Source organism: Dermacentor andersoni, chromosome 6 (assembly GCF_023375885.2).
Source record: "Dermacentor andersoni chromosome 6, qqDerAnde1_hic_scaffold, whole genome shotgun sequence".
In the NCBI taxonomy this organism is placed as follows: Eukaryota; Metazoa; Arthropoda; class Arachnida; order Ixodida; family Ixodidae; genus Dermacentor; species Dermacentor andersoni.
This window is the reverse complement of record NC_092819.1, coordinates 50,884,990-50,895,661: the sequence shown is the minus strand read 5'-3', so window position 1 is coordinate 50,895,661 and position 10,672 is coordinate 50,884,990. Positions and strand designations below refer to the sequence as shown.

At 48.8% G+C, this 10,672-nt stretch overlaps 1 protein-coding gene across 3 annotated transcripts in view; it reads right to left on the bottom strand.

The window, feature by feature from the left end:
- Positions 1–447: 447 nt before the first annotated feature.
- Positions 448–10,672, bottom strand: part of LOC126522919 (uncharacterized) — a 134,001-nt gene continuing 123,776 nt past the window's right edge. For all 3 annotated transcript variants that reach the window (XM_050171764.3, XM_050171766.3, XM_050171767.3), the window contains 3 exons: positions 7,529–7,720; positions 5,383–5,632; positions 448–3,076 (listed from right to left, as the gene is read on the bottom strand). In XM_050171764.3, the coding sequence (XP_050027721.2) occupies positions 2,697–3,076; positions 5,383–5,632; positions 7,529–7,720 (822 nt within the window). In that variant the 3' untranslated portion in view covers positions 448–2,696. The remainder of the gene's footprint in view (positions 3,077–5,382; positions 5,633–7,528; positions 7,721–10,672) is intronic.

Sequence of the window (10,672 nt, the reverse complement as noted above, 5' to 3'; positions counted from 1 at the left end):
AGCGTTTGCCACAATTAACTCAAAAGGCTAGCATATCTTTCTAAACGTGGTAAAGGGCAGAACACGGCAAGGATTCTCTATTTATTGTAGCTTAATACATTTACCGCCCCCCACCCTCCCCCCATAGTAGCACCATCTGAAAAAAAAAAATTTAATCTACGAAATCTTCGCTTTCAATAATAAAATTGTACAGTGCAGTGAAATCTGGAAGCTGAAGCGTCATAAAACACCCAGAACGTCGCTGCTTTTGACAGTCGAAACTGAAACTGTAGGCCACTCCGCCGTTACATATTGAAGTGCTACGAACGCAGCAATTTCATTTTCTTTTATTTTGTTTTCTAATTCCTTTTGTCATAGTGCAAAGTCTGTTTCGAAGACTGCATTACCGCATGCAGCTATTTCAACGAAGGAATGACACAAGGACAGAAAGAAAACAAGATCATTCAGTGCAGTTCTGTAGAAACTTGTTTCTATTGCTTCGAACATCGTACCTGACAAGTGCATTGGGAAACAAGAAACAGAAAACACTGTACGTGCAACGTCCGCGCTGGAAATCATTCGATTGGTGCGCACCACGTGTCACACGTCAGGCACCGAAAAGTCATTGTTCGCACTTCACAACACGACAGTCTGGTGCCACGCCACCGCACACAACCACAACACTTCGCGCGGAGTTCCACGAGGAGTTGAAAAAAACAACAACAAACAAATAAAAATATTGGCCCCGCTCACGTATCCCGGATAAGATTATGAAAAGATGTGCCCCGAAATCTTATCTACACAAGATGTGACCCATGAGTGAAAGGAAGGAACGATACGGCCCGCCCAGGGAAGGGGAGAAGAAAACGTTGAGTGTGAAAAGCTACAGAGCGGATTCGAGCCATCCCCATTCCTCAAAAAAGTTCCTAAGTCAGTTTCACCCTGTTTGTCTAGTATACACGCCCACATGACGTCACCGCCTAAAACAGTCCGGCATCCTTCATTGCCTACTCGTGAAAAGATAGTGTAGCTGATTCCCAGTTCCAGGGCTAGGACGCACACATTTCTTCCCAAGCTTGCCTTTCGAGATGACATTTTCCATATCTCCCTCCTAGCTTCTGTTATGGATCGATTGCCCGACACAGTGCATGATAGGGCGGGGGGAGGGAGGGAGGGAAGTGGAGGGAAACCACCTTGAAGCGCGATGGTTCGCGTGGAGTAACAATTTCACTCACGTTCGTATGCTCTGCAACCAACCCAACAAGACAAAACGATCACATCATCAGCGAGCAACGAAGCGAAGCCTCACCCAGGAGCTAACGTTTTGACAAGTGGATTTGTCGTCAGAGTCCTGAAGAAAACAATGCCTCCCGTTAAAACGCTGTCTTCAGGCTGAGGCGTTGTTTGTTTGGCTGCTGTTGATTACTCCAGTTAACCAAGCCGTTCTAGTGACAGAGTGACTTGTAGTTGTAGTGACTTAGCCGCACACGGCTCCGAACCCGTCACGGCGATCCTTTGATCCCAATAGTGTCATTCACTAAAACAAATGATAGCGGGAAACTACTGGAATCACGTTTTCGCGGTATTGCCACATCGAGCGAGTATTTTTTAAGTATGAGAGCGGACTTTTGTAGGCAGGCTTCGCGGACTGCTTTAACCGGATGATATCCTGCGAGAGACAAAGAAAAGCAACCCACTGGAAGTGCTGTATTTAATAAGTGCATTGTCAGGTTTTTTTTTCCTTCCCTGCTGGATGATCGGCGCTCTGCTGACGCTCACACACACTTTGGCTGCACTGCTGAGCAGTCACTGCACCGAACTGCAGCAACCTCAGCGGTCCTCACAATGGCACAGGCGATATGGGCACGGAGAAATATTGTTCATCACTGTTCAAGGCGCCGGCGATGCACAAGGCAATTCATTGCACGACACAGGTACTTGGTCACTCGCCTCTTGAAAATAAATCAGAAAGGCGAACAAGGGCGGTTGTTGCGAGTCGTTTTTCATCGCTTTGATTTCCAGCTTGTCAGCCTCATCGGACAAGCAGTGTTCCATGGTTCGAGAACAAGGCTGGCCCGTCGCTGGTAACCGTATAAGTGCAATTGTGCTTGGTCGCTATTATTACCTCGGCACGAACTGCAATATGACTGCCAATGTGTACACTAGAGCATGTCCTGGAATGTCTGTGCTGTGAAATCCTCACGTCTCTTGCCGAGTCAAATAAGGGAGGAAGTGCTTGAACTCAAAAGAGCTGCGTGCTGCATCCGTCACTCCATTTCGGTTTAAGTGCTTCGAACGTTTGCCGGTTTGCTTTAAGCGGGTAAGAGTCCGGGCAGACCGTTTTTATTTCTTGTCTGATAAACCGACCGATCACGCTTCTGATAGAGCGATGCGCAGAAGACCTGTCCTTACAAGGCAATGGACCTGGTAGTCTTCTCCTGACGGCTGGTCTCTTGAGGAGTGTGGTCCTCATCGACGACGGAGTCGGCACGCTCGCTGCTTCTGGCTAGCTGCAGGACCACTCCGTGACTTGCGGTCTCTTGACAGATGGCCCCTTGAGGAGTGGTCTCTTTAGGAGTGTTGTCCCTCTCGACGCCAAAGCCAGCATTGTCGCCGCTGTTGGCTGGCTGCAGGTGTCCCAGAAAAGTCCGGCCCTCTGAGGGATCGACGCCGAAAGCGGGACGGCGAGGAGGAGAAAGAGGAGGAGAGGGGGCATCTTAGGACGAGTGATGATGCTGGATGATGGTGGAAGGGTTCCCCTGCTGCAGTTTGCTCTGGTCGACCTGCACGAGCACGCTGGTCGGCGTCTGGTACACGTTGCCGGACTGCATGTCTCCGGTCATCAGCAGCGGGCTGCTGGTGACGGGTTGCACGTCCAGCGGACTCATGCGCAGTCCGTGCAGGTGCTTGTTGAGCGCCGCCGACGACGGCGCGATGGGCGAGGAGAGCGAGCGGGGACTGTGCGACTCGCCGACGGCGTTGCCCATCATGTCGACGTTCATGCCCCCCGGCGACGCCGGCATGGACACCTCGTGCTTGATGACCGCCGTCGGGGCGTAAGCGGGCAGCACGCCAGACGCGCAGCCGAGGCCTTTGTCTGCAATGAGGCGAGAGGGAGAGGAGAAGTAAAAGGACAGACAGATCACGTCATTTAACTTCAAGGCGACCTAACCTTGCGTGCCGTGGATGTGAAGGCGGCGGTTAAGATAGCTCTGCCCTACTTTCACGTACAACGCAAATGCACACGGGAACAGCGACACTTCGTGGACACTTCAGTTGAACACGGGAAGTTAACAGTGGTGGAGAGAATCATAAAGTGAGCACTTTTCTGGCAATGTGAAGAGATGAAATTATTTGCGAAATAAAAGTTGATGAATGGATTTTCAGAGACTGGAAGGAGGCGATGGGTGAGGAAGTGAGTGAGCAACTGGGTGTATAAGTTAAACATTGCTGAAAAAAAGGAAAATATGAAAGAATGAAGGCACGAGGAGGCCAGCGATAGACCCTTTATAAAAGTGCTAAGCTGGTTTTCCAACGATACAATAGTTCCGAAGTTATGGTTGCCAAAACATTGTTAAATTGGCGATTACTGGGTAGTTAGTACATGGGTCTGCTTTCATACGTTACATATGCTGTTAAGAAGTACCCGAAAGCAAGAACAACGTACGAGCCACACGTTTGAGTAAAGCGTTGGGCCGCCATATATTGTGCAACATGCATTGCGCTAAAGTCATTCCTACTTTTTTTTTTTTTTAGAAACTGTACATTCAGACGAGGTACGTCCGCAATCACACCGATCACTAAGGCAACGACGTCGAAGCGATCTGTCAATAGCGAGAAAAGGAGAGAATGTCCAAAATGGTCAACAAAATCGGTCTACTATATGTATGTATACGTTCCTGCTTGTTGATGTCTTGTTCTTTTATCGTTCCTCCTTATTTTTTTTTCACTGTTTCACGCTTCTGTGTATCTCTTTTTTTGTATGTGTGTGCGTGTGTGTACGCGGTGTGTAAATACCTATGCGTGCAGCCTTCTGTAAGGGCCCCTTAGGCACCCGCAATGCTGCTGTTGACTGCTTTTCAATTCGTGTAGCCCTACTATTTTGTTGATAATCAAAATTTTCATTCATTCATTCATTCAGTGGCCGATTCCTGTACACAGCTGTCGGAAATCATTGTTCGACCACTGCTAGCGTCATCTCCGGAGTACCACAGGGGTCTGTCCTCCGTCCCCTTTCTCATCTTCATAAACGACCTTCCCCTAACGGCATATCATCCAATATCCGACTGCTTGAAGATGACTGCGTAATTTATCGTCGCATTACAGACCCAACCGACCATGCAATGCTGCAGAAAGACTTACACTTATTAGAAACCTGGTGTTCGAACACTTTAATGAAACTTGACATCTCCAAATGTAAAGTTATGCAGGTATACCGTAAACACTCTAATAAGGATCACCCGTACTTTTTAAACTCGACAGCCCTGTCCATTGTTGAATCATATCGTTATCTCAGTATCACGATTTATAGCGAGTTGACCTGGTCCGACAATGTAACAAAATTGGCTACCGACAACACTATACACTTCGTTACGTCAGACGTACCCTTGCGCTGTGCCCCTCATCCACAAGAAAACTAGCTTATGAAACTATTATTCGAAGTAAACTTGAATACGCCTCAGCTCTATGGAACCTGCACCAAGCTTATTTAATTAATATATTAGAATCAATACAATATCGTGACGCTAGATTTATCACTTACAGGTGCAGCCGTGAGGAAAGTGTCTGAGCGATTAAATCATCTCTAGGACTCGAACCATTGATGTTGCGTCGGAAAATTGCAAAACTGTGCCTTTTCCAGCGACTTTATTATAGCTTCCCTGAACTGCACAGAAAGCTTCTAATCACACCAACCCGTAGATATCGTCGCCTTTTTAACTTTTGCAGGATCCAGCGCTTGCATGGTTCAAGATTTTCCTTTAATAAATCGTTCTTGCTTAGCGCCATTGCAGAGTGGAATAATTTACCAGATAGAGTTGTCAATGAGCGTAACTTCATTATCTTCAAACAGCTGCTTACTGGTCACTTCAAACCCTAACCTCATAATGACCGTAAAATGTCTTCATTCTTTTGCGATTGCCGTCTCACACTGTGACCGTTCTGCTGATTTGCTTTTGCATTCTATTAAGTGTGCCTATTGGCCTTTCTTTCCTCGCTCTTCCTTTTCTCTCTCCCTTTATTTTCCTTTTCTGTGCTCATACGAATACACAGGCTGAGTTTTGTTGGAAATTGTAACCATCTCTTTGTTTCTATTCTTATCTTCTGCAACCCCTCCCCCCCCCCTTATGTAGTACCCCTACAGGGGTCCTTAAGGTAAAATAAATTATGATGATGATGACTCACCGGGACTCGCCCTGCGAACCTGCATGCCGTACGCGGCGATGTTGTGGTCAGCCGCGATCATGGTGGAGTACATGGGCACCATGCGCTTGCTGTCCATGGCTTCGTGTGCGGCCGCAGCCACCGCAGCGGCCGCCGCCGCGGCGTTCATCTTGCTCGAGCTCTTGGAGGACTTGCCGTCCGCGTTGGCGCTCTTGGGCTTCCGCTTGCGCGTCTGGATGCCTTCTTTCTTCATCGCCAGGGGCCTGTTGACCTGCGCAACCACGAGAGAGAGAGAGAGCAAGTGATAAATGATAGGTAGAGAGCTTAACCACGACTGAGCTCAGTTGGCTACTCTACACTGGGGAAAGGGAAAACGGGACGGAAAGATTAAAAGAAGAAGGGAACGTCGGCGTGAGGCAAGGGGGTGCGCTTCGCCTCGAGGCGCGTAGTAAATGTCGCTTTCTCATCTATATCGCTGCTCTTGAATGTATACGAGCGATGAATAGAAGCAACCAAACAGCCCGCTTTCTTGCTGCAGCAAAGCAAACGTCGACTACACGCGGACACCGCGTACAGGTGTCCAACACCTCCTGTAGGGACGCGTAAGACGTGGGGCCAGATTTCGTATCGATTCTTTCCATTTCTTTCTTTTCGTTTTGCCCTCCGCAATTGACTGCACGAAGTCGCAACGTCGTTACCAGGCGCATCGTCCACTCGATGCGACGATTAACGAATTGATCGAACTGCAGAAAAAAAAGTAAATGCTTAGAAAAAACGAATCCAATGTTCTTTCAGTCGTAGCGCCGTGAAAGAAGGCGAGAGCATGCATTTCAGTCGGTGTTGAAGACGCTTACCGCAATCATCCTTGGTTTAAATTTGGTTTTTTGGCAGTCATCTTTGGCAATCACCCGGTTTAAAGTGAACTCGTTGCCTAATTCCCCTTGGAACATCACTCCCTGAGGAACGCAGGCATTATGCTACCTGGGAGGTGTTCATCCATCGCGCCGTAAAGGGCAACGTTCTACATTATTCAGCGTGGTCGCTCGGTTGCCTAAATAGCTATAAAGCCATTGCGCAAGTCCACATCACCGCAACGGCGCCCGTTGGTCCCACATAGCCACGGCTTCAGTGTTTTGTGGTCCGAACGTATAGAAGCTCATGATAGACCCTGACCTTGCGCCTCGCCGCAATTAAGGAAATCGCAAGAAACGGTGTTTCGACACGCAGGTCATTTTTATTACTCCGTCCTCGGAAGAGTTGCGAACCTCGCCTAAATTACGACGCGAAGAAAGAAAGGACGTAGAACAAATAAATAATTATTCCGGCGTCGCCCTTTCTCCTCTCGCAACAACCCGACCCCAACCAAGCGGGGAGCACTCGGACTCGGCCAACAACGCACCGCCGCCCCGGGTCTCCGACAGAGCGTGTCACAACACGACCAAAGTCAATCGTCTGATTGCTATCCTCGCTCACCCTTGTACGTGCACTCTCCCGCAAACGAACGTGACTGTTCCTCACGAACCTTCCTCCCTCTTTCCACCTCCCTCCCCGCCTCCTTTCTCCCAGCCTTTGTTCGCGCTGGACGTGGACCACAGAAGCAGCGCTTCTCGGCGTCCATGTCGAAACCGGCTCGTTCCCTGGTAAGTGCGGCTGCTCTTTTTCGGATGACGTGTTTGTGTATTCGGCAACGATGGACTTGGCTGTAGGTCAGTGACACCGTGCTCGTTGACTATACTAAGGTGCGCGTGGTCTGCTTTAAACGCACGCTAAAACACAAATTCCAGGATCAATTTGGAGTGATGAAGTGTTCATTCAGAACACAATTTTCGTTTTTTTTTTTTTTTTACGATAGGTTTGGTTATCGGGAGAGAAGAGAAAGGTCCGGTGTTACGTTTCTTGAATGTCTCCCCGAAACCCCAGCACCATGTAGTACGTAAGTGTGACGTCACAGATATGCTTCTTTGTTTACTTCGGTCGCTGTGGCTCTGTACAAGTTCTCTGAACACCCTATTCGGCGTCTCTAGAGTGTAACGTAGTTTATCTGTACCCATAAAAAAAAAATTATCTACGACCGAGCACACGCCACAGCTAACTGGATCAGGATGCTCAATACGGCGTTGCCGCCCCTATGTTTTTTTTTTTTTTTTCAGTCTCCCTTTAAGCTTACGTTGTGCAGCTTGTAGTAGAGGCCGCACGCGTTGCACACTGGCTCCCCCTGGTTGTTGCGCCTCCACAGCGTCGTCGTCGAAGTGGCACAGTTGGAGCACTGCAGGCCGACCCGCCGGTTGGGAGGCTGCTGCTGCTGCTGTTGGTGCTGCTGCTGTTGGTGCTGAGGCTGTTGCTGCTGCTGCGGCTGCTGCTGCAGGGCGAGAGAAGCGCGCGTGAACGAGTGAGTTTTAGTCCACTCCGCAGATCACGTGAGGTGCAGAGACAGAGTGAGCGCGCTACGTACCGTGCATAAAAGACCCAAACAGTGATTTCTGTGTGTAGCCTTCAACATCAGTTCTCGGCATGTGTAGCAAGAGTCGACTAGCCTACCTTAACACGTTTTTCAAGATCCCAAAGATGATAAGGCAAATAAATATCTGCCCTCCATTTGAAAGGAGTGATATGACACATCGTAATTCAAGTCGAGAGAAATTTATTTGAGATAAAAATGGGCAATGTAATTTCAAGAACTGAAATTGGATCCCACAGTATAGGTACGGTACCTATCGTTGTGTGTAACACTTTGTCCCAGCGCACAAGACGCATTCAGTGTCTCCAAGGGGTACAGGAGGTATGCGAAGGAGCTTCGAGTGGCATAAAGTGTTAGAGAGCATTGAATAGAAAAAGAAATCCGCACTAAGCATTGCGATCTAATTCGTTTCACTGTGTAAGTCCGTTAGCCGAAAGACAGACAAGCTTCAGCGCACGCTAATCTGCCACTCTCGTCTACTCGGCGTCCGCTCTTTACAAATTTGACGTGCGCATATCGGCTATACCCGAGCGAACAAGCACCCACCGGTTATCTATCGGCTGTTATCTATCAGCTTCGGTTAGACGCTTGCTCCGTAGACGAGAGTAGCAATACGGGCTTATTGATGTGTCGTCCTGGAACTGTCGCGCACGCACAGACACAAACACAGAAAGCTTGTTCATGTGGCAACACACGTCTCATGGCAACACACGTCTCATGGCAACAAACATCGGCGCGTGTTGACCACCCAATGCACCTTCTTTGTCCGTGTCTTCGAGGTCATCTTCAATATCTGTAACTTCGTGATCAAGGATTGTTCACTATTCTACGCTGATGCGGTCATCGAGCTGCCCATGCGTAAGGGGCTTCGCAGGACAGCAACCGCGGCAAATTTTAGCTGCGACAGAGATTAGCTACAGGTGTCAAATTTCAGATCACCTTCCTTGCGAGTTAACACCCTGCTTCCGCCTTCTCACCCTTCTCCAACATTCAAGCATAATTTCCGGCGTTCTGAGTATGTACTGAAGTGCTCGTAACGAAAAGCGCGGCCCACAGAAACAACCTCGTTGCGATCGTGAATGGAAGGGAAGCGCGGCGAGCTCTGGAGATGATTTCACCTATCGACGATGTATCTCAGCAGTTGACCCTGTATCTCTTGACCCTGTTATTTGTCAAGCGTTCCCATTCCAAGAAGAGTAAACGTAAGAGGCGCGTTCCTTGCCCTTCATCCCGTACATTGGAAACGCGTGCTAAAGACGCATAACGATACTGGCACAACCATTCACAAAGGTCGCTGGCACCACGCGTCGAAGGCTGCAGTGAACCCCGCGGTCGGGGAGTTTTGCGGAATGTCAGGCAGCAACAAGAAGCGTCAGCGCGTGAGATTTCTTGAAGACGAGATAAAAGAGAAGGAGAAAGGAAGAAGGAGGCGCCCGCTTATCGTTGCCACTTGAGAAAATTCTCAAACAAAGCATCTTGAGGTCATTTGGCGTCTCTTATCAGCAAACGGCCGAGGCGCAACATATCGCAGCGCATTCTTGTAACTTCCCGAAATGAGGTGGATCGTTTTTCGCGTCTGGGAAATTAATTAGGCTCCCACGATTCTTTTGTTGGAGCCCGCCGGACGGCAGATATATATGCTGCGTCAAGAAAGAGATAAGGACGGCAACACTGACGGCTGTCGCCCTGTCTCTCCACCGTCGCTGAGCACTGGCGCAAAGCGGCACGTTCAGTGGCTATCACTGTACACCGTGCATTCGCAGAACACGCAGGCATTCGTGTAAGAGTCGGAGGGAGGCTTACTTTATAGGCAAGAAGGCACGCTGAAGACTGACTTCGCAAAACAAGGGTATACGCTGGCTTACACCACACACACGTTGAAAACGTAAGCAACTATAGGAGAGAACAGTGCACGGTACAGAGATACCTATAAAACAGTCCTTCAAGAGTTTAGCCATCTCACCGTCGTGCGCGGGTACTGTAGGCGAGTCGTGTGAGTGTCTGAATTTTCGCAAGAAAATAAGTCATGATGCAACGGTATATAGAAGCGCCATCAGCACGGGACAGGGGATCGGGGCGCGTGGGGAAAGCTGGGCAATCGTTTCTGCTGCCTTAGCACCAGGTCGCGGGTTCGAGCAACACCACTTATATAGCACAAGGCATTTTCACTCCGATCCATGACGTCACGCTACTGGCCCGAAATTTCCATTCACAAGGCTGGCGTGATGAAAGCGGTGACGTCAAAATCAGTGTTGCCTATACTCGGCAGCGTCCCCATTATACTCTATGGCAGTCGGGCCAGTAACATGACGTCATGGATTGGAGCGAAAAGGCCTTGCGATATCTAGGTGGTGTTGGTTAGAGTCCCAGTAGCGGCGGCCGCATTTCGATGGGGGCGAAATTCAAGAACGCTCGTACACGTATATGTAAGTGCACGTTAAAGAATCACAAGTGTTCAAAAACTGCAGCGTCTTCCATAGCTCCAGTTTCACTTTCTTACGTTAAACCCACCGAATCAATCAATCAATCAATCAATCAATCAATCAATCAATCAATCAATCAATCAATCAATCAATCAATCAATCAATCAAGCAATCAATCAATCGATCAATCAATCGATCGATCGATCGATTGCGTGATCTCTATCTGTCGAGTGAATGCGAACACTCGGTCTTTAGGCAGTGCAGTGGCAGTAAGCAACTGCTCCCCCTCCTCCTCTGAATTTCACCTGCCAGGCAATCATTGCGCCCATGATAAAAGCTGTCCAAGAGTTTGTGATGTGTCCGGAGTTATATGATCATTACCCTACCTCAAAATTTGTCCTATATATGGAGTGGTTCAGTTACCATGAAC